This window comes from Pelmatolapia mariae, linkage group LG14 (genome assembly GCF_036321145.2).
Source record: "Pelmatolapia mariae isolate MD_Pm_ZW linkage group LG14, Pm_UMD_F_2, whole genome shotgun sequence".
In the NCBI taxonomy this organism is placed as follows: domain Eukaryota; kingdom Metazoa; phylum Chordata; class Actinopteri; order Cichliformes; family Cichlidae; genus Pelmatolapia; species Pelmatolapia mariae.
In genome coordinates, this window is record NC_086239.1 from 17,655,146 (window position 1) to 17,679,322 (window position 24,177).

Consider the following 24,177-nt stretch of genomic DNA (forward strand, 5'->3'; position numbering starts at 1 on the left):
GCCATATTTGGATGAATCCAGCATAGCAGCTGGGGTGATATGTGGCGCATGCGCATGTGTTTATGTGAATGGCTATGTGAATGCGTGGGTGCATCTATATATATATGTGTGTGTGTTTGACTGTCAGTAAATGTGTTTGTATTCTGAGGTTTTCTGTGGCCTGACATCATCTCTGCCTCTGTTGGAAGAAGGGCTTATATATATGTATTTATGGCTATTTTAGTTAATTTCTTACACACAACGCTTTGACTTCCATACATCTTTTGTCCAGATTTCTTCCCATGAATACAGCTGCTTGCATTTTTCAGAGATTAACAGTGTGATGTATACCTGTCAAGCACAGCATCGTAACCACCTGCCCAATATTGTGTAGCTCCCACTAGAGAACAGCACTGACAGTGGTATCCTTTGATATCCAGCACCAGTATGTTGTGAGAGGCGTGCGTGGTCTGTAGTCAGGTTTAGTTGGGTGCTGCATGGCGCTGGTAACACCAGGACCCAAGCTTTCAAAGCAGAACATTGCTTTGTAACAACATGATCAACTTTAAACAGTTTACAGTGGTTTTTATGTTGTGGCTGATCTGTGCATGGAGGCCCTGCAGTGTCGCACTTCACACCCCAGCTGTGGGTTAAGGCCCAACATTCCTGTGTTTTAGACTGAGAGAAATTGGAGAAAAAAAATCTCATGGTAAAACATTTGAGTGACTCAAAGCAGCCTGCCTTCAGAATTGGTTTTTAGTGGGTTGTGCACCTGTATAGTCGTGAGATGAGGCCAAAGACATAGTGAGGGCAGAGAAAGGAATCTAGAAGCAATTCAGAAAGAAGAAGGGAGACTGTGATTGAAGAGAGGAGAGATTAGCAGATCATGGCAGAGAGCAGACAGTGTGTGTGTGTGTCACATTTCTTGTCGCACATAAGAAGCAAATCTCTCAGTAGGAATGTAATTTACGCATCACTGCTGCGCTTTGGATACATCTGCCCTTACAAACACACACACTTACATGTGGACACCCGCAGGTGCTGATCCACATACTGTACAAGCGCAGGTTTCAGTCTGTTAGTGGTTATGGAGCTGTGTAATGTTTTCTAGTATCATGTTAATTAACCCTTGATTAAAACAAGAGCCGTTTCATGTAATTTAATTGGCGAAATGATAGAAATAAATTCTGCTGTTTCTTTTTAAAGCTTTGCAATAAAAGGCGGATGACAATTAGGCACGAGGGAATATGTCGTAATGAATGATCGAAGGATGAAAATGGGGGAGAGGGAGAGAAAGGGGGACCTTTTGTTTTTTCTTGTACATTGCCACATGTGTGATTATTCATCATTAGTGTTTATTTTCCTCCGCTGTGTGTAAATGTGCATGCGTGCAGCTGCATGTGACAGTGAGTGATCTCCCTGTGGTGTACTGACGGTTTCCGGAGGTTCACTGATAGATGCATTTTAACTAAATATAGGCATGTAAACACGTACTGTGTGTTCTTATAACCCAGTGTAAACTGTTGGCATGGGTGTAAATTGGATTTAAAAATTTAACACTGGAAAGCTGTGCTAATGACTCAACATTCGAGGCATCAGGAGCATCTAGCTTTGAATTAATCTCTATCAGACACTTTTAATTAAAAAAAAATAAACTGTTCCTTGGAGCAGTGAAGATGTCCATCTGTATATGAAATGTTAATCTTTAACCAGTGCTCTAATTTCAGTAATTTGAATTTGCAGAAAACACTAAAAGCTTGTCTGTAGAGAGCTGAGGCCTGGTTCTCTCTTCCATTAATTTGTTATTTTATGCAGTTTGTTCTTGCTGAACATTCAGTTCAATAGGTTTTCTTAAAAAACCCAAAAAATCTGTGCATACAGTAATGTGTAAAAGTCTTGAGCCACCTTTCATTTCTTTATATTTTGCTAGGAAAACGAGAAATGGTTGCAGTGATTCATTGAAATGTGCTACTATACATGGAAATACAGTAGATAACGCAAAAATAGAGATGTGGAATTCTAATGAGCTTCAAAGTCAATATTTGGTATGACCTTTCGTTAGACTTGGGAACATGGCGTTGTTTTTGTAGCCATTTTTCTAGTTTTCAGGTTTCAAAAATGGCAGTTTTGATTTTCGTAAACGAGACGCTCTCATGACTCATCGAGTGACGCTACTGACCAGCCAATCGGTGGCATGCAGTCTGATGACATCACATTTTAGAACCCGCTCAGATCGCTTGGAACTCCAAGGAATTAAAACAGTACCTGCTACAAGGTACTATGACCTAATGGCAAACCCTGAAAACTGTGGCGAAACGTGACGGGTCAATCTGAGTAGATAGTAATGGAAAAGGGGATACGAAGATCCCAGACTGTTTCCATAATGTTGAGCTCTGGGCTCTGTGAAGGTCAATCCATGACTGATAGTGTTGCATTGTGTGTTTTTCTATCCAGGTGTGCTTTTACTGCCTCGGCTGTGTGTTTGGGATCATTGTCATGCTGAAAAATTAAACTGCTGTCAATCAGATGCTTTCCAGATAGTACTGCATAGTGGTTTAAAATCTGATGGTATTTTTCTGTGTTCATAATTCCATCAAATTTGACAAGATTCCCAACACCACTGGTTGAAAGACCCATCTTGTTTTACAGATGACTGTAGAAATCCACTGTTGTACCTTTCTTCTGATAGATGTGGATGCATTTTCTGTCCAGTTCTCATGTAATTTGGCATAACTCAGTCTTTTCTCCCTGTTTCCCTTCCTTAAGAATGGCTTCTTGACAGCCACCCTTCCACTGAGACCATTTCAGAGTCTTCACTGAACAGTAGATGGCTCAACTGAATAATTGGATATATTTCTTAGGTCACGTGTCAGGTCTTTTCTGGATTGTTCCCCATTTCTTAAGGATACAAATTTCAGATACTGTTTATCTGCTGTTAATTTTTTTTTTAGGCCTGACAATTCTTTTTTTTGTCCTCCACTTGTCCAGATTCCTTAATTTCTTTAAGGAGACATGCCAAGATTCTGACAAACAACTCTTTGGGAATCACCAAATACTATTTTATGTCTGCGAAAATCTTTCTTGTTTGGCATTTTTCATAGTTTAAACTAAAGAAGTGGGAACAAATGAGGTGTTTTTGCAACAGGCTGCTAATAACAAACCTAAAGATATTTAATTTTTTTCCTAAGTTGTCTGTTATGTGTAGACATAACCCTGCTTCACCCCTCATGTCAGGTGCCTATTATATTAAGAACAAAATGCTGTGTTTGTGGCTTAACAAACTTTTACATTAACATTAGCTAGCAATGGTTCAGGTCTAGCTAACAGGTATTCCTTTAATTCTGCTTAGAAAAGGAATAACAACAATAATCCACACAGCTTGTTATTGGACAAATATGCACATTTGTAGAAACATCTTTCACGATATTTGAATTTTTTAAACAAGCACCCTGTTTTCATCACTGTTCCTGACATTCTTTTGTTGTACCACATCAAAAGTTTCCCTGTGAATTTGACAATGGAAGAAATTCATAAAGCAAAGAGCCTTGGATCTTTTCATTCAGTGGTGTCAAAAGTGTCAACTACATATCAAAGAGTTCTGGCAGAAGGTGTATGACTTCACTTTATAAACTCCAATAAAACTCTGCCTTAGCTTCCATTTTCTGTTGTCAGTTTGGGTGAAGTCCGCTAAGACAGCCGATCAAAAGGCTGTTGCATGAAACTACCCGACATCACAGAATTCTTTATTCAACTCACACACTGTTCCCTGTCTTTATCTGTCTGTCTCTACCTGCTTCTTTCCTTGGCCGGCTTGCTTCCTTCCCTCTTTGTCATGCTCCTCACTTTTTGACACTTTCTTTGTGCCCTGCTTTTATATTCTCTGTCTGGGTTTTTCTCATGAATGAATTTTGTGAGTTGAGTAGAAACACTTAAAGCCATATCAAGGACAGCAGCTTCATTGTTGTTCAGTATGACGCCTGAAATTGAAAACCTGCCATTCTAGGGACATTTTGCAGCCACAGACACACCCAGCCTACACAGCAAAATCTCCAGTGTTAATTCAACTCCTATAGTGTTAAAGTTAACACTTTTCCAGTGTTTATATAATTCTCACTGGTTTAGAGTTAAAGTAACACTTTGCAAAGTGTTATTATTTTAACTCCATTGTAGTGTTAAAAATATAACACCCATAGTGTTAAAATTTCACTCTGTATGGTGTGAAGTGTCTTCACTCAGAGTGTAACTACCTAACATTTATAGTGTTGTTTTAGGACACTGATAAGTGTTCACTTTTACACTGGCTTGGGTTAACTCTTTTCACTGAGGGTGTTACTACACAACAACTATGGTGTTATTTATGACACTTTTAAGTGTTTATTTTCACACTGGATTGTGTTGACTGTTTTCACTTAGAGTGTTATTCTGTAACTTTTACAGTGTTATTTTGGCACTTTAAAGTGACATATATGAGCTTTTAAATACTAGTCTGTATTAATTGTCTGAATACAAAAATGCATTAAAGCGCAATTACTGTATGACTACTGTGTTACATTCAGTGAAAATCCTTGTTAAGTCCCTTTACAGGATAAAAGGAGAAAACATAAAATTGGTCACATAAGCATTTTAATAAATATTAAATTCCAAGCACCATACAGCATACGTTCACAACAAAAATAATGGCACAATGTACAGACCATCATCATCACCATAAGCACTTTGCAAATCAAAGGGCTTGTATATTTCAATACAGTCTGCTTTAACAACATCTTTTTCATCCGTTTCAAACACTTTATAAGCATGGCAATGTTCACTGAAATTTTCAACCACAAGCTTCTGAACTATGAAGTAGGTGTGACTATTGACCAAAACTATTGTTTTTATTCTGCAAAACACCGGCATCTCATGTTCAGAACCACAACAAATGACCAATCCTGTTCTGTACTCAGTCCCATTAATGTTAACCCAATTAGCAGAGAAAGCCTCTTCTGCAACAGCAGGCAAGCCTAGGGAGATCATTTCACTATTTTCCTCACTATCAACATCAAATGATTTCAAGGGCCCATACTCAACATGGCTTAAAGGACATGTCTCCCACTTGTATGCTATGGATGTTTGATGTTTTTTGGCAAGTGACACTGTGATGTTCTTAAAGTTCTTAAGGGTGTCTTTGAACACCCTATGTTTAGCCTCACCTCTCATGCTCCATACATGCAATAATGGCCCAATTTTTCTGATGCAAGTTGGGTAGTGCAACATAAAGTGGTGTTTGGGAATCATGTTCCTACCTGGATACAACAATTTGAACAAGTCATGATGTTCCATTGTTAAATGTTTTAGAAGCACAGTCATGCCATGTGTAACAGATGGAGAGAATATGATGTTAATTATTTGCAACAATAGCAATAGCATAGTCCAGTTCTGATTTCCTTCTGGCACAATATCACCAAAAATTAAAGGAATGTTTCTTATCAGACAAAGAGTCTGAATGGAGTTAAGACCTATACTATTACCACTACTGTCTAAGTTCACCCTTGTTGGACGATTTTTGCTCTCCAAGTAGCCATAGTCAAAAGCATAGATCCGTGACAAAAGAGCATGTTTCGGCAGAAAATTGTCTGACAGATATTCCAACAGTAACTTTATCTCATATTGTGCTACCCCTTCGAGAATATCATGCATAATGTCCAAGGAAAAGTTCTGGCAAACATGAAAGAATTGAAGAGTGTTCAGTGTAGAATTCTTTCTTAAGCCAAACACATGTAGCTTTTGAGGATCAGATTGCAACTCACTGCAGTGCATTTCAAAAAGTTCTTTCCCTCGTAAGATGATCTTTGGATCATCCTCAGTATACACACTCTGTGCATCCTGTTTTGCAATTAAACACAAACGACAAAAGTAACGTCCACTGAAAGACTCAACAAAACCCAAAATTGAGTGCATCCCCAAGTTGTCCCCAGTTATCTGACATATAGTGCCATGGACCTTTTCAGATGAGAAGGGTAAATCAATGCCATGGCTCTCCAAAAACTTTATGTCATCAATCAGAGGCTGTAAAATAGGATCAAAGCCGTATTTTTTCACATCTTCTGCATGAAACAATGCAACCAAATGAATGTTCATCAATGCAGAATTTAACTTTGGAGGCAGATTTCTGAGGACAAAATAGATTGCACCAACTTTGTGAACACCACGTTTGGAACCAAGTGGATTAGCAGTCTCAAAGTCATCATAATAAAGCTGAATTTGCAAAGAAGTCTGTGGTTTTGAAAACAATGGATGAGACTTATAGTAACTCCCATCACAAAAGTCTTCATATCTGTCTTCTTTTGATACACATAGTTTAGCAAGCAGCTCGCAAATATAAGAATTGCGACATATAAATTTGATTGTTTCCAAAATTGGAATGTACACAAAAGTGTCTTTTACTGGTACCTGGTCATAAGTGCCTGATTTTTTATTTAACCTTGTATCATAGCGTATTCCTAAAGTCTTTTCCACTGGATCCACAATTCCCCATTTTTCACGGAAATATGACTTTCTTTTAGCTTCAGTGTCGAACTTCTCAACTGGATTGTCAAAAGTCTCAAGACATTTTTCCACTGGAGATCTAACAGGATTTTCTGTTGGCACAACGTTCAGTACTTTATGTTTAAACTCACAGTGCAGTCCATCAGCAAAATCTTCCAAATCACAAACAAGTGATGACACAAAACTATTTGCCAAACCACTACCATTGAGTTTACCAATAATTTTAGTGCAAATTGCTTCAGAATTTTTTTTAATTCTTTGACCTGACCCATTGTTTTCAGAACACCCAACCTCTAGGCTCTGAGTAACACTTGTTCCTGCAACTGCTATGTCTGTATCTTGTAATCTGTCAAAATCAGCTTGAAATGACTCTGAGGGTTCTGCATCACCACTTTGACAACAATCTTCATCATGAACACTATTTAAATGTTTTTTTAAACCAGAATATGTAGTGAACTGACGGCTGCAACCATCTTGTGAACAAGCCAACTTAAATTTGGTGCTTGGATAAAAACTGTGACCTAGTCGCAAATGACTTATCAAAGCCTGACTGGTGCTATGCAGAGTTTGACAGATAAAACATTTAAACATGGTTCTCATTCAACATTTTGGCACGCAACTCACGAACACGTGGTGACTCATCTGTTGAGGTGGCATCAATGTTGAATATGGTGGTCTGCACAAAACTGTAGAGATGAACCAGTGACTCGTCGTAAGATAAGTTGAACACGTAGTGGGATTTGAAAAGTTCATCAAAAGCACTGAGTGAGCTGGTGGCTTGGCAGGGGATGAGCTGTTTGTCCACTGCGATGTAGAAGGTGTCAATGCTGTTCTGGGTTCGACCAACAGCGAGGATGTATGGTTGTTTACCATCTCTTGCTTGCAAGTGTTCATCAATGCTGCAGCATGACTAAAAACAAATGAGATATTGACATATAGGCCTAGCTTATACTTGCTGAGTATGAACCATTCATTCAGTTTGACATTATGTGCCCTGCTAACTTATTACAAAATACTAAGACACATACTTCATGGAGAGGAAAACTAAAAAGTGCAAAAACTGAAAAAGTGTTTTGTAGGATTTTAAAAAGTGAGACAACATATTTACCTTGTGAAAGTGCACCATTTTGTGTGCTGCATCAGTTGGACTTATTTTGGTTCTCCTCTTTCGTCCAGCTGTGGGTGGCAAAAGTTGAAGGAGTAGCAGCAGAGAGGCCATGTCACTGTCCCAGTCTGTGTATGGTTGAATTTATAAAACAATTTCAAAATGACAGGTAAAAATAAATATTATTAAAATCAAACAAGCATGGTGCGACGCCTACCATTTGCATCACTCTCTGTTGGTTTCTCAGCAGCTTTTATCAAACGACACAGGTCAGTTGACTGAGTCAGCTGTTTGGCTTCTTTAATAACCTTTGGCTTGAATGACATGTCCCACTTCTCAAGCAACTTGGTGGCTGTTTCAGCACCAAACAGCAGCAGGAAGTCTTGATTGACCTGTTCATCATACACACAGGACATAAAGACAGTGCTCAACATTGTTTACATTGCAATGTGATTTTGAACAATATGGGATATAGCCTGACTGGGATGACCAATGATCACATCTTTTACTGTTGCCATCCACATCAGCAAAAAAAAAAAAAAAAGGATTAACAGTTGAAAATATCAAGTGATTTGACTTACTAGTCCTTTGACATCCAAAAAGCGTGGAAATGTTTTGAAGACATCTGCAGTTCTTTGTGGATCATGCACCAGATCCTGGCGATGGTGGAACGTCATTTTCATCTTCTGAAATACACTTGCTTCATCAGGAGAGTGAACAAGAAATGAGATGGCCTCCTTGCAGGCATCTCCATCAAGTTGCTGAGGCAATGTGGTTGCTAATCTTCTGCGCTTAGGCCCTTGTTCTTGATGCACTGGGACTTCCTTCACTGGCCGTTTGGTTGTAGACCTGGACATGGTTTTGAGGCGCCACGCTATATATCCAGTGCCTTTCACTCCGTCGTAGAAATGCTCCTGTCACATTTAAACATAGATGAAAAATAAACATCAAATGCAATCTTACAGACTTTGCAGATTCAGCAAAAAGAAACCCAAGGACTATTATCATGTAACAGGTGCAATACATGTTAAACAACATCCACAATTTCAATACAGTTTTATGACAATAGTTATTAAGAAAGAGGAATTAAGATTTTTCTTTTAAATCATTTAGCTGATGTAATTATTCCATGATGAAAACTAAATAATGTGCTGTTTTACAATCACTGCATGACTTACATAGCCGTTTGGAGAAAATGGATCCTTCAATGAGGGAAAGAGTGTAATTATTCCAAGGGCATATTTCTCCTTTTGCTTACGGGAGGGAATTCTGCTATAGAGGAAATACAATTGACAATGTTAAATCAGAAGTATGTGTCTTTACTGCAGTATACATTACAAGAATATTCCATATGGCCCATCTTTACTTTTTTATTAGGTACTATTACTCTTACCCATGTCGCTCAGTCATATCACTTGCCAATATGTTAACAAGCTGCCGCCGGGTGCGGTGGCTCAGTGAATTTTCGGCATTGTATTCTTCAAGAATTTCCTCTCCACCAGGTTTCCTAGTCAAGGCATTTTTAACCATCTGCTCATATAAAAGGGAAAATAATAACAATAAAAACTTGTTTGTCAGTAAAGGTGAAAGTTTAGAGGAATGTCAACAAACCTGTGAAAGACATATCTAGCAAGAAGCACTAACTTCTACTAACATTTTTTCATACAGGGCAAGTTGGGAACCACCATGTTTTGAATTTCAATTTGTATAACAATCTACAGTATAAATGGTGTCAACTCAAAAATACAAAAGACATTTTCTGTTCTCAATTACCTCTTTTGCAGCCTCTGACACAGAAACATTTGGTGCAGAACTGTCTTTGCTGGATCTACTGCGGCCTGCAGGAATGCCCTTTTCCCTGAGGTCACTGTCACTTGATGAAAGTGATATAGTGTCCGTGAGGGAAGATAATGTATCCGAGGAGGATGGTGTGGAATGAGCTAAAGGACAAAAATCTTTGGGAGAGATGATTTGGTTAACTTTCTTTAGGCTACTCCACAATGCCATTAATAACACAATTTCAATGTTCATGTTCAGACAACATTCTATACAAATATGACCCAGCCCTGTCCACTGTCATGTATATTGCATGAAGACAGGTCAATGTCATCTGCATCAAGAGCAAAAGAACTTGGCTCTACATTGAGTGGGCTATACTCTGAAAATTTAAGTTATGATAACATTTACCTTCATCTGAAATCTTTTCACGTATTGTCAGGCATAGGTCTGGTTGGGCCTCCAGTAACTCCAGAAAAATGTCTTCTTCGACAGCTGTGTCAGTTTCATCGAAAATATCAAGGTCAGCAGCATCCGGAAGTCCAAACTTGGTTTTGGCTTTACAAAAAGATAAGCATAATGTCACCTAAAACGCCTGAAAAACTTTTTTAAAAACTAATTTTGACTTTTTTATTTAGCTAATATTTATTAACAGCTGTTTTACCTGTCTTTAAAATGGTTAAATTAGACAAGTCTGCAGCAACAATACAGGCCTAGGCCTACTGCTCTGTACTGTTTTTAATGTCACACATTAAAATAAAATGTGTTAACATTTAATTCGTTTTTTAAATAGATGAGATGCAAACATGATGAACTGATACATGTGCAACAAATTTTGTTCTGCCAGGTTATCTTACCTTCACTGATGAATTCTAGATAAGTGAATCCTGCGTGCAATTTAATGTACTTCTTTACATTGAGGTATTTCACTTTCAGCAACATGTCTTACAACAGCACCTGGTGGAGAGAAGGGGGCACAGAATATTTTTTACCATATATTTAAACCATAGCTTAAGTGGCAACAAATCCGGACAACTTTAAGAAAATATTAGGCTATACATTGTGTGATGATCTGTGAAGGGGTGACAGACCACTTCAACCTCAGGAACATAATTTGGCTTCCCCCTGCGCACTAAAATAGCCGAACTTGGGTACACAGAAATAGCATCCAATGAATTATCCACCCATCCACATGTTTATAAGACGACAACGGCGATCTTCTCGTCTGCACGCAGGCTAGATACTTAGTTCTGCTATGTTGCGAGTAAATCGCTGTAGCCTACTTGAGGAAAAGCATCTCTGTTTAAACCATGTCAGGATGATAATCCACATAAAATTTCCTGTTGAACGCACACCTGCCTTCATCACGCTTTCACTTATGACAACAAATATCCCTTATACTGTAAATTAATGAGTGCAAGTCTTACATTTATATCGGGAGTTTCTGACACATGCACAGCCGTCTGGCTAGTTGCTACTTTGTGGTGGTTGTTTTGTGACAGGACATGCTAGGATTATCAGTGGAGGCGACGTCAACGACCCTCAGTCGTTATACCGCTTTGTCTTAAACACTGGATGGTAGCCTATTTCACTAAAACTGTAGAAAAGGGGAAAATGTTCCCTTAGATTAGGCCTACTACAACATGTATGATATATCCTAACCGTTAGCAAGCAATCCATGCACAAACGCAGCGCGCCTTGCTTGGTCACTAACATCTAACAGAATTCCATAACCCCCTGCCACTTCAAAGATTTGTAGGCTAGGCTACTGCTAAACTCGCTGGTAGCACGTGTAATTAGCCTATCTTGACGCTTTCCAAAACTTGACTTGAACGTCTCCATGTGATTGTTTAGTTCACTTTTAAATAGGATATTTCTGAGGCGAATGTTCGCTTCCCTTAAAAGCAGTGGGCTAAACGCATTTGTCTTAGCTGCCAGCTAGGCTACCACAAATTCAAATTTTAACATTACATTTAACATATCCAGAGGATAGCTAACTCCTCCCTCGTTTCATTTAATAAGCATTGAACACTGGAAAGCATTTCTCTTATGACATTAGAACTAACTAGAATTGAGAATTATATTAAGCACGCATTTATTTTCGCTGCAATATTAACTTGTTATAGAGGATAGTTTAGCTACCTAAGCTAACGAATCCCATCTCTTACCGCAGATGAATACACTCCACATTAGGAAAATATTGCATGCTTCTGATAAATAATGTTATAGGCTAGTTAGTTACAATATTTAATAATGATAAAATAACATAGGTCTTGTTGTATAGTTCTTACCTGAACAACCTCCTCGATCTTGACAGCAAACTTCTGGCGGACTCCTCATGCCCATGAGCGCGAAAAACCCGGATGTGGAAATCAACTCCAAATGAGTGTTATAGTATTGACTCTTTGAAATAACTCCGGCTACAGAGCTTTTTCAGCACCGTTAGTGTTACTGTAACTCTCAAACCAACACTTTTCAACTCGAAATTTTTAACACCAGTAATTTTAACTCACATCAACACTTCGGATTTTGCTGTGTATTTGCAGTTATTTGGCTGTGATGCAGGGTGATGCTTCTACAAAAACAAACTTGACAAGACTGAATTTTTACTCGTGAACTAATTCTGATTAGTGACAATCTACACTTTCTGCTTTTACCATTTCACCCACTGAAAATTACAGTCTGCACCTGCTAAAATCGAAAGCTGTCTGAAGACTTTGCATATCGCGCTTTTGCTAATAACAGAGGAAAAAAACAGAAATTTACCACACTAGCTGATTTTCCAGCCAATGTGTCAAAACAGATTAATTTACTACTGCGTACATTTTCACACTAACATTCAAATGTACAAAATATAGCACAGGTGTCTCCCACAGAAAGAGGGAAAATACAGCGACATACCCTGAACGCACAACATGTCTAACCTTGATGCAGATGGACTAAACCAGTGGAAGACCACACCAAGTGCCATTCCTATCAGTTAGAGGAATTGGATTAATTCAATAATGCAGACTATAATTCACACGGTCTCACCAAAATTAGACAATAGAAGATTGGAAAAATGTTGTCCTATCTGATGAGACTCAATTTCTGCTGCAGCATTCAGATGGTATGGTCAAAATGTGGTGTAAACAACATTAAAGCAGGTATCCATGCTGCGTTGTATGAACAGTTCAGGCTGGTGGTGGTTTAATTGTTTGGGGGTTTCTTGGCACCTTTTGGCCTGGTCTGTTCCAGCTAAGCATTGTTCAAACACCACAGCTATACAAGCAAATTTCTGGGGACCTTGTTGAATCTATGCCATGAAGAATTAAATCAATCCTGATTATAAAACGTGGTCCAACCCAGTACCAGCGAGGTGTAACTAATAAAGTGTCCAGTGAGAATAAACTAATCAGAAATAAGAGCAAGACTAAAACCATAAAAACCCTTTAAAGGATCCCCAAGAGAGAAGAGGAAGTGAAAGAGGAAAAAGACCTAAGGAAGCAGCTTTTATTCATCTGTGGTAATAATCCATAAACATAAACCACACATTTAGTGCATTAATTTAAAAATAGTAGTCTCTGACATTTCATCCAATTTAAAAGATACATAAGAGCGTGTTATGAGATTTGAGTAGAACATGGCAGCAGTTCTTCGTGGCAGTGTGACGGTATGAGGGATTAACATAATAGCAACTTGTTATTAAAAGTAATAAGGAATTCAGTATCTGTGACTTTTGTATATGTTTCAGTTTTAGTGCAGCACTCATAGGCATAGGCATTGGTGCTATTGGCACAGCTGTTATTGTGCTCACTCCCTTCAGGTCAGAGCCTGCAGTTAGATTTTAATTGTGAATTCTTCTTGATGTGATGTCGAGTTTGCTGAAATAGCATTACATCATGCATCACCAAAACCTCGTGCTACGTCTAATGCTGCACTGACCTTGTACCAGTGGTCCATGGCAATTTAGCAGTAGGTTATTTTTAGCAACAGAATTAAACTCCAACAACAGTAGGGAACAATGGGTGTAACATCAAGTAAACTATCACCAACAGTTGAATATTTGTGCCTGTATTTTAGGTAATTTGCTTGTCTCACCTTCAGCCACCTTTAAGAAAATTAGGTAGAAAATAATGGCTCTCAGAATTTTAAAAAACGTTATATCCCATTTCCATCCTCAGGCTGCCATTGCTTTCAGTCTCCATGATTTCAGGTGGTTCCCAAGACAAGTGACCAGTGTCATTTAACATATCCCATGACACCAAGCTTGACATTGGTTAAATCAGTACAACAGCGTTAATCCACCCATGGTGCTCACTTGTTAAATTTTTTGCCCTCTTTTGCTTTTTAGTTAGAATTTTTAGTTTTTAATTGACTAAAAGCTTTTCCGGTGCCAGATAAATCAGTCAGTTCAACTGAATCAAACGTTCTTCAAAATATAACCTAAATATAAACTTTCCAGTCACCATCAGTGTTTCTGCTACTATTTCTGGTTTCATAGTAGAAGTTTTGAGTGCATTAGACCGTTCAGAGGCTTCATGTTTCGTATTTTCTTTTCTCTCTGATCTTACTGATTAATGACTGCTAATGATCAATGTACAGTTAGAAAAAAGAAAAACATTAAAGGATTGGATACAAAGAAGAAAAAAACAGGAATTGCTGTGTTTTTCCAATACGTTGCATCTCTTTCAAGCGAATGAAGAGGGTGGAGCCTTGGGCATGTTGATGCTCACACAGACACATCAAACATAATAGGAAAAATTGATGTTTCACGCATAAACAAGCACAGATGGACAGCTGTACACATAAACATCCTGTGTTCAGTGGTGCATAGACTGAACAACATGTGCAACATACAAAAAACACACTTCTATGTACACACAGTCACGGGCATAAGCAGACACACAAAAAACACCTACACACACATATTCATCCTCTTATTGCTCTCCCATGGAATGGCCTTATCCTCTTACAGCACTCCAATGGGAAAAGTGCTTGGAATTAGAGAGGCTAGGAGGGAAAGACAGACTGACAGACAGGGGAAACAGGGAACAAGTGATAGTAGGAAAGGGAGGGAGAAAGAAGGTAATCCAGAGTAGATATATATCTGCACTTGTGTGAATATGTGTGTGTGTGTGTGTGTGTGTGTGTATGAATCGGTGTGTTGGTGCAACAAACAGAGTTATTTGGGCTGTTAGTGTGTTATGAGCTCTCAGTTCAGTATTTTGCTGCTCATTTCTGAGATTTACACCGAGGGATTAAACCAAGTGTTACATCACGTCCGCTCATGCACAAATACACACACACACACACACACACACAAAATCCTTTTTATGGTTGTTGTTAGAGTAATCCACACTGGAATCTAACGGGTTTTCCTCTTAGTTTCTTTAATTTCATTTTTGAGATATGTGACTGCTCTGAATATTCATCTATGTGCCTTTTCACACTGCTTGTCACGATGACACAAATTAACACCAACAAAGATCTCACCGTGACACAAAAAGCACTAACGTTATCTCTCTGTATTGTTCATTCTCTCAAAGTCTTTCATTTCTGCATATTTTTTTTGTTCTCTCTTAACTTCATTTCCATAATCAGCAGGACCTTTGCAACCTCCTCCTTTCTCTTCCCAGTTCACTTGCCTTTCCATCTATTCATCACACATTTGAAGGGCTATCTGTATAAGAATTGCCTTCTATGTCCTGAAGTGCCTGGACAGGAAATTAATTGGCCCTTAATTTAGCTCAGACTCTGAACCAGGCAAAGGTAATTAAGAGAAATCTGAACTGAGATTTCTCTGAGAAATGGCTCCAAACTCTTGGTGGAACGGGATGTACAGAGTAATAAAACAAAATCTAGAGAAAGTGAAGCTGTTTAGTGTTTTGTGTGATATGACATTTCTTTTTTTTTTTTCATGGTTTGTGTGAAGAGAATTTGAACAAATGGGAGCAATTAAAGAAACTGGATTGCATGACTTAATGCAGCTCATCCTTGGTATTTCATGAACTGTTCTCATCTCGCTTGTTATTCAGCTCTATCTCATATGTTTAGTGAAGCAGATGCTTGTATTGATTTACCACATTTGTCAGTTGGTTCCGTTGCCTAATGTGTTAATATGTTACAGCAAGAAATAAGCCATCAGATTAAATGGAACATTAACAGAGAGTGGGCTGCTTTGGCTGAGTAACACACAACTTTTGAAATGGACTCACATCGTCTTCTGATAAGACCTCTGAGCTGAAATGGGAACATTAGGCTCGGTTTCCTTAACACTGATTATTTTTTTTATTTTTTTTATTTTTTTTTGGTCTCATTGTACAGACATCAGATGATGGTACAGCTGTAGCTACAAGGATACAAAGTGTACAAAGTATTCTTGGGTGAGATACTGAACTGTGAGTGTGTGAAGGTGACTGAATGTGAATGAGTGTCGTTGATTGTTATGACCTGGTAGCTCCCTGCTCTCTTTGCATTTCTGTTGCTGTGGAGCCATGAGTTGCCAACTGAGTTGGACCTCCAATAACAAGAAAGAAGAGGGGGAGGTGAAGCAAAAGTACACAGCAAACCAATAAAATCCCTTTGGGAACACTGTTAGGCAATCTCCAGCCACTTAATGGATAAGCTCTAGGGTTGGGCCATCTTCTCCAATGTCCTGTAGTTCCCCTGTGAGATTAATAATAACCTGTACGATTGCTAGTGGGCAGGTGCAGAGGCTAACATGCGCTCGTTAAGTCAGCACTATTTGCCCTCTATAATGCATATTGTGTGACCCAAACACAAAAAAATAGCACTACTTCTTGTAGTAAATGAAAGGCACACACCAGGATGTCCATTTCCCACTTCTGTCATGAAGACAGGGATGCTTACTTTATTACTGACCATAAGTGGTAAATGGTGTTAAATCACAAAATTGCCTGATTCTCTCTTTTCTTTTTTTTTTTTTTCCCCCCTGTCCCGTTTGGATCTTTAGCCATCAGAATTGTTGTCTTAAGGCCAAGAGAGATGCCAAGCGGATTTACTTTACCAAGTGGATTATCATGGCCTTGCCATATTGGTCCATTTGATTGACCTTTATTATAATTATGTATTTATTTTATTTTCGGTTGTTACAGTCGGGACAGACATGACTGGGGGATAGGACAGGGAGAAAGAATGAAAGAAAGAGAGGGAGAGAAAGAAAAATAGAGGGGAGAAGAGATGGTGAGAAAGGGGAGACGAAAGAAAGAGAAAACAAACAAAACACCTGGATCACCTGTATGGAGAAAAAAAAACAGAAGAGAAAACAAACAAACAAAAAAGAGCAACATAATAAATACAGCACCATCACAATAAACTAGCTAGCAGTAGATAACAGTAGACACTAAATATTAAATGTTATTGTGCAGCACGCAAGATAGACAGCGCACAATGTGCTTTGAGGTAGCAGCCAAGAAAGGTGTAGTTTGTGTCTGTGAACACCCGTGTGTACACCTGTGTGGATAAGCATGCTTGTATTCCGAAGGTTTCTCCATGTAACGATCTGCTAGGGAGTGTGGGGAGCCATAGCCCCGTCCCCCAGGGCATGAAGCAGGTATGGAGGAGATCCAGGCCCCAGACATCCAGAGGCCCCAGAGTACAAGGACCCAAGGAGGACCACCAAAGGGGGGGAACCGTGCCACCCTCCTGGGAAGAGCTGAGTAGAGCCCCAAACGAGAGGTCACCCAGCAGCCACAGAGCAGAGGCCAGAGGGGGTTGCAGTGGCGTGCCCGCGGGCTCTGCCGGCAGCCAGCTGCGCCAATTTTTTGGTCATGGCAGAAAGTGGACAGTACAAATTAAGAGCATTATAAGTTAAGAAAAAAACCCCAATAGAATGGAATAAGACAAAATAGAATGACCTACTATACGAAATAGAATAAAATACTTTGTTATATCAAGAAGATTGCACTTGGTAATATTGCACATCAGGGAGACAGGGCGAAAGTTACCATTGTGTATTAGGCGTGTGTGTGTGTATCTGTCTGCATGTCTGTGGTCATCTGTAAAGTCTTTGCTCCAGAGTCTGACAGAAGCTGGAAAGACCTATGAAATCTCTCCGTCCCATATCGTTGGTGCCGCTGCCTACTGCCTGGTGATCTTATTGTTGGTGATTCCCAAAGTTGTCCATTGGCACAACTCTGATCAGCTGGCAATATCTGTATCTGCACCTGGCACAGACTGTTTCTCCTGTGCGGTGCTAAGACTGGATCCATTTTGCTGCACTATATAAGGCTTCTGTATTGTATCCTGATGAGCTGCCCATTCTGTGATCATTATTTTCTGAGGGGTTTAATGAACAGTTTTTATACCTGGAACAATTTGGCGCTATAAAATGAAACGTGATGATAGATTTAGTTAATAACATTAGTCTCTTTATAGCAATGAACTGGGTTTTTTTGCCTTTTGCTGTAACTGATTGTTATGAAGTAACTGTTGAATACACAATCTAGTGCCTGCAGAATAATAAGACCACTGGTGTTCAGCTTTGTTCCCCACAAGCCTCTTTCAATATGCATGCCTGCTGAAATTCGACCTGACAAAAGAAAAAGGCTCCACTTCAATGGACGGGGGAAAAAAAGGTGTAGAAAGTGATCAAAAGTGAGGGTAGAGAGTGTGAACAGGTTCCAGATGAATAAAGCTCCAGAATTGGACAGGGTTAAAAAGTGGCAATCAGTTGGCTTTTTTTTCTAATAGATTGGTGCGTAACAAGTCCCTTTTAATGTTTTAGATCAGAAAGTATGTTGCTGGAAGGGGTGAAAAGTGGCCTATTACCACTCACTGTAATATGTCACTCTGCTTGAATCTACTTATCATTCTGTTTAGAGTGTCACCAATTACTGATAATGTACAGTCCAGTAAAGACTGATTAAGACAAGGTTAATCAGTCTCATACCATAATAAAGCAATCGCTATTATCATACCATAATCAAGCAATATTTAAAATGCTCTGACTCATGAGCCATTACCCTGACAATTAAGCATTTTAAATATTTTAAATATTGCTTGATTATGGTATGATAATAGCGATTGCTTTATTATTATTTGCTTTATTATGGTATGAGACTGATTAACCTTGTCTTAATCAGTCTTTACTGGACTGTACATTATCAGTTGGGGGTCTTTATGAAAGTGTCAGATGATCTGATTGCGCTCGATATCAAGTCTTTGTCAGACAGAAATCTGCAGGTGGTGGCCAGGTTTAGCATCAACCAAAGAGGGGGCCAGATTACAATAAAGTTTGCAGTCATTACCTATTAAGCAGAACATCAAACCTCAAATGATTTGTTTGAACTTCAAGATTAGAATTTTTTTTTCAGCTCAGTGTCAAATGACACTTATCCCCTCCAGACTCCGGCAAACACGCACACCAGACCCTCATGGCCCATTTGTCTCTGTCTCTTTTGCTTTCCCCTCTCTTCCGGTAAGCTCAGTTCGATGGGTGTGATGTGTGCCGCATCATAGCCCCCGCACAGCTTGTTACCATGGCAACAAAGGAGACAGAAGGCAAGAAAATTATAGAATGGCAGAGACCGAGTGTGTGAAAGAGAAGAACTTTGCAAGAAAGGGATCGGGATGTTTACTTGTGTACTATATATGTGCTTCCATCTGTGCCCAATTACTATAAGGAGAGATCTGACAGGCAAAAATATGTAGTGTAGGGATAAAGCGACAGCTAACTGAAGACTTGTCCACCTTAAGAATATCAATCTGCTGTAAAAGCTCTAAATAATAATGATCTGCAACTTATTGCTCCAAATTCAGTGAGGCAGTGTGAATGCCATGTCATCAGAAAGTGCAAAAACTGAGACCCAAAAAGCCTGCTTAAATAAAAACTAGCAACTGAGACTGTTGTTACAAATAACACTGTTTTTATTAATACTGTAAACCAAATGCACAAAGGCTTACCGAGACTAGGACTACACAGTATATGACAATTCTGCAAATACATTTTTATAAACTTCCTTAAGCACAGTGAAACACTGTTTAATTATTATTGTAAGCCAATCAGTCATGTCCATCACATTTTTTACATGGCAAAAAGTGCAGTTGAACCTCTAAAGAGAACTGCAGGAGATATCAATAAAAAGAAATGAAACAATAGTGGTAGCTTTTAATAATACCAAAAAACACACATTTGACAGACACTGACATCTGGAAAAGTGTTAGAAATACATCATTTGCTTCTGCAAGCACTAAAATGTACCATAAAATCCTCTTTCTACTCCCCCTGAAGTAATCCAGACTCTTATCAATGTAGCACGGCGCTTTTATATGGGAACTACCATCCGCATTCTCAAGGGAGTCAATTGCTGCCATTTTGTTATAGTGGTGTGTTAGAGATAGATACAAAATGTTCTTTGGCATCTTTGTGGTGTTGTACCCAATAATGACACCAAACTCCTATCATCTGGAAGCTTTTTCAGCAGCCTTTGGAATCACACAATAGTTAATGTGCTATCTGTGAATCCAAACCAGATCTTTTCCTAATCCTAACAAAGTAGTTTTGGTACCTTAACCAAAACCAAACAGTGGGTGAAAGTGGAGGTGAAAAGCAACCAAAAACAAAGTTGAACAAAGTGCAAAACCAAGCTCCCAAATGGGACTTAGATCAGAGTAACCTGGCAGAGAAACTCCACTAAATTGCTGCCACTCTGTCTTTTTGTTGCTCTTTAAAGCAGCGCTGTTAGCTTACATTTTCCAGTATTGCCACAGTTGGTGTCTTAAGGCACCAGTGACAAAGGACACCTTTTCTCCAGGATGCCAGCGGCTTTTGACAGAATTGCAGTATTTGACACCTTTGGATAAAAAAGCATTGGCACTAAAAAAGCCAGAGAATGGCCCAGAGGCTAGTTCTCACACAGCAGCAACACCAGCACTATACACAAAGAAACTGGCACCGGTCTTAACTTCTAGTTAACAGTGGCACTTATTAATTTAACTAATAAAAATTTCATAAACATGCACAAACACCATGGACATTATCTGGTTTTCTGTAAACTGGCTGCAGAAAAACATTGCTACCCAGAGACCAGACTTCTTAAATATTCATAATTAGGATACGGAGGATAAGCAGTTTACTCTACTCTGTTCAGGTCAGAGACTTAAGTAAACTGTGCACATGGATATCTGCATAAGCTTACATACATAAAGAATCTATGTTTGTTTGCACGCTTACAGTTAGCTATTGAGGTTTTGCAGACACATGACTGCTAACCATGTAACATTAACATTATTGCTAAAGTTCAGTCACACAGGCCTACAGACTGGTCAGTGAGCCCCCTTTTTTCCTAGTAACCCACCTGTCACTAGGAAAAAAAATGAGTATTCCCTAACCAGATGGGCAAAAACCTCCTTGTGATTGTTTTGGACACTAGCATATTGCTGTGTTTGCCCATAGCTTGCATGGAAGTGACGGACCTGTATAGAAATACTGAACGTGCGAAAAGTTGATTGCAGCTCAGAGTCACAACTTTTGCATACAGCCCAAATGATTGCCATCTCCGCTTTCTGTTTTACTTGGCCTGCTCAGCTAGTAGTTAGCAAATATATGCAGACAAACATGAAAAACTACACACAATTGTAGAAGTCTCCAGTGTGAGGAAATCAGTTAAGCAATATATAGTTTTCCGTAGCAACCAGTGGTGTCATGTCCAATATGGTGGACAAATCTTGAGCAATGTCCGCACAACCTTATATAAGAAACCTCAACATTTTCAGTGTAATAATTTTTCATTATTAGGTTTGTCAGCATTGGCAAATTGTTCAAAATGCTGGTTCAAATTTGCAAAAATGGCCAACTTCTATGAAATAAGGAAACAAAGAGGAGAGCACTGGTTATGGCATGGGGTACCAATGAAATGGGAGAAAATCATTAAAATCCACAGTAGTGTGCAGCTAATTTACTGTAGATCCATCTGGTAATCTTTCCCTTCCCCTCTCTTTTTCTTTGATACACACACACATATGTGCACACAAAGACACACACACACACACGATTCTGTGGGCGATAAGCTGGATGTCTCGTTACTGGGCATTAGCTGCACTTCTCCTCACTAATCCCTGCTGTCAAGCAGACAGACTGGTTGTGTATGTGTGTGAGCGCGTGCAGGCCCAACCAGTATAATTATCACCATCGTGTAAAGCAGCAAAAACTCTGACTACTGCTTCTAAGCCACAGGCCCATCATTAGGCTACACAAGATTGTCTGTTAATGGCTGTGTGTCTGCATGTGTGCAGGGAGGAGTGTGCATTTTTAGAAACTTGCAACCTCTCTTGCAGAGTGTACCGTAAATGTCGGTGTCTCAAATAAAGAACCACATTTAAGAAATATTAACAAAATGAATGGGTATTGTATGTTAGACTGCTTTTATTTTTCACTGTAGTTAAATGGTTAAATCCAGAAAAAATGGCATGTAAATCTAAGTCCATGTTCATGTTATATTCACAAGTCATATGTGTATTAAATTCCCTCAAATGGAGTGTTGTATTACTACTGTCTTTTACATTTTAACACTATTTCAATGCAAAGTCACTTCACGGTATGGTCTCTGGCTGGGCAATTGCTGGTAAAAGTCAGTTAAATTCCTTGGATTTTGCACAGATATCTTTAACGTAGAGCTGGAGACGTGGAGGGAGTGCTGAGGAATAAGAGAAAATGATAGAGAGGAGTTTGGAAGAGCAGAGACGGAAAGGGGATGAGAGAGCCAAAGACCAAAAGGCCACCATGGTGATAAAGATAAGCAGAAATAAGAAAGACGGAGAGGTGGGGAGGTGGGGGGAGTAATGTTACCTTGCTGGTGTATTACCTCAGCAGGTGATATTACAATGTCTGCGGTGCTGAATATGAGAGATGACACTTTTATGTGTGAAGCAATAAAAAGTGATGAGGTGAGACCGGGAGGAATAGGCAGAATATACAGCCTCTGTTTTTCCTCTATCTCTTTCACCCTGACACCATTCCCATATTTCTCGCTCCCTCCTTCTCCTCCTCTCTCTTTCCAGCCTGCTCTAATTCCCAGGGACCCAAATTCTGCTGTTGTGTCAAAGTTGCTGAAGTCTGAAAGTCCTTTTGGCTTTAGTGCAGTGTTACAGGGTCACTGCAATGGCAAGATTGGTCAACTCATCACATATAGATGCTCTTTCAGAACTCTTGCTGTCACATTTGAATGCACTGGATATCCTTAAGCATCATTTTTCAGGATGTGGGGTTTATTTTTAGAAGGCCTTACTCAAACCAAAATCTTCTTCTTAACCTTAATAAAAAATAATTTGCAAGCAAAAACAAAGGAAATCAGCCACCTCCGCCTTTCCTGCCTCCCATGAAGACTTTGTTCCTAAAACAGGAATGCTGGTTTTCGGTATCCAAGCTGGCAGAGAAACTCTACTGCCACTGCCTCTTCCTTGTACAGTCTTTAAAGCAGCACTGTTAGCTAATGTTATCCAGTACCACTGCTGCAGGTGCATCAGAACACAAACGCCAAAGGGCATCTTTGTATTTCTTTGATAGCTTCTCCAAAAAATGCAGCATTCGATGTCCAGGGATGAGACTTTCTCCACTGCACGTCTAGGGATGGGGACATAAACGGTAGTAACCAGACTGAAAAGCAGCGCACATTTCGGTGCTTTATTTCGGTGCTTTTTTTTCCTGAGATGTCATACACTTTGGATTCTAGCCAATCATTTTACCTTTCCAAGGATAGTAGGCGGGCCCAGGTATGTCTGTTCTTTTAGAGCAGAGCTACAGATTAAAAATGCCCAAGGCGAAGCGGTCAAAGTCTGGCTGTACTCCACAGCAAAAGATGCAAACTCAGCAGCCTGCAACAAGTGCTTTAAGGTGATACTGTGCAAAGGAGGTAACACCTCGAATCTGATGAAATACCTGGCAACGTATAGCGTTTTTTTAAAAGCCAAGAAATGCACCGTATTTGATAGCTTGCTGCGAGACCTCACACCGAGCACATCTACTGCGGGTGTGGTGCCTGTTATCGGACCTGGAGTTAGCAACATCCCCCAAGAACCCGAAGAGGAGAGTCCTGGCCCCTAGCCCTGCCAGTGTAGCAGAAATGATGACGGATGATGATGGCAGCAGCAGCCGTTCTTCTCTGGGCGAGTAGCTTGATGTTGTTTGTGTGTAATTTACGTTGCAAGTAAGGTGAACTAGCAAACACCGTCGTAGTTACATGCAGCTGTCTTCTTGTTTGATGGCAGATACTCCCTTCACCCTGGCAAAAAAGACTAAAATGACCAAAGAAAAAGTGGAAAACAGCTAAACATGAGAGGTTTTTGGACAGAGTTTGTGTTTTTTCCATTGCTTAAGCACTGCTTCCAGCCAAGAGTGATACCATCTATGACCTATAGCTGCAGAAAAGGCTAACATTGTTATCTTTTTACAAAAAAAACAGCTAAACATGAGAGGTTTTTGGACAAAGTTTGTGTTCTCCATTCTTTAAGCACCGGTTGGAGCACAGTTTCAAAAGTACCGGTTTGGCACCGGTATCGGATAAAACCTAAACGATACCCATCCCTATGCACAACTCGACTGTTTTCACCTCAAACATTACTGCTCTTCTTCTTCATAACCTTGCAAAGCACACACTTATCCACCTTACAGAATGCTGCTAGCTCCTTTTTGATCCTCTTTTCCCTCCACTCATTCTAGCTCTTCCCTAGAGATCATATCTGTGTCACTTTATCCCCCCACCTCTCTCTTGTTCTCTTTCTCAGCTCAGTGGATTTTATTTTTTCACGCCTTCTGGTATTTCAATCATCAGTCTCATTCTCTCTGGTTT

At 39.5% G+C, this 24,177-nt stretch overlaps 2 protein-coding genes across 2 annotated transcripts in view; one reads left to right on the forward strand and one right to left on the reverse strand.

Annotated features, from left to right (window-relative positions):
* Positions 1-24,177, forward strand: part of grm5b (glutamate receptor, metabotropic 5b) — an 86,289-nt gene that overhangs the window by 25,464 nt on the left and 36,648 nt on the right. The window lies entirely within an intron of this gene.
* LOC135933778 (uncharacterized) lies at positions 7,091-11,734 on the reverse strand. The gene is made up of 8 exons (XM_065471951.1): positions 11,680-11,734; positions 9,800-9,946; positions 9,386-9,552; positions 9,006-9,142; positions 8,791-8,884; positions 7,842-8,004; positions 7,616-7,683; positions 7,091-7,417 (listed from the first exon to the last, which is right to left on the reverse strand). Exons 1-8 carry the CDS (start codon positions 11,732-11,734, stop codon positions 7,091-7,093), a joined length of 1,158 nt encoding a protein of 385 aa, XP_065328023.1.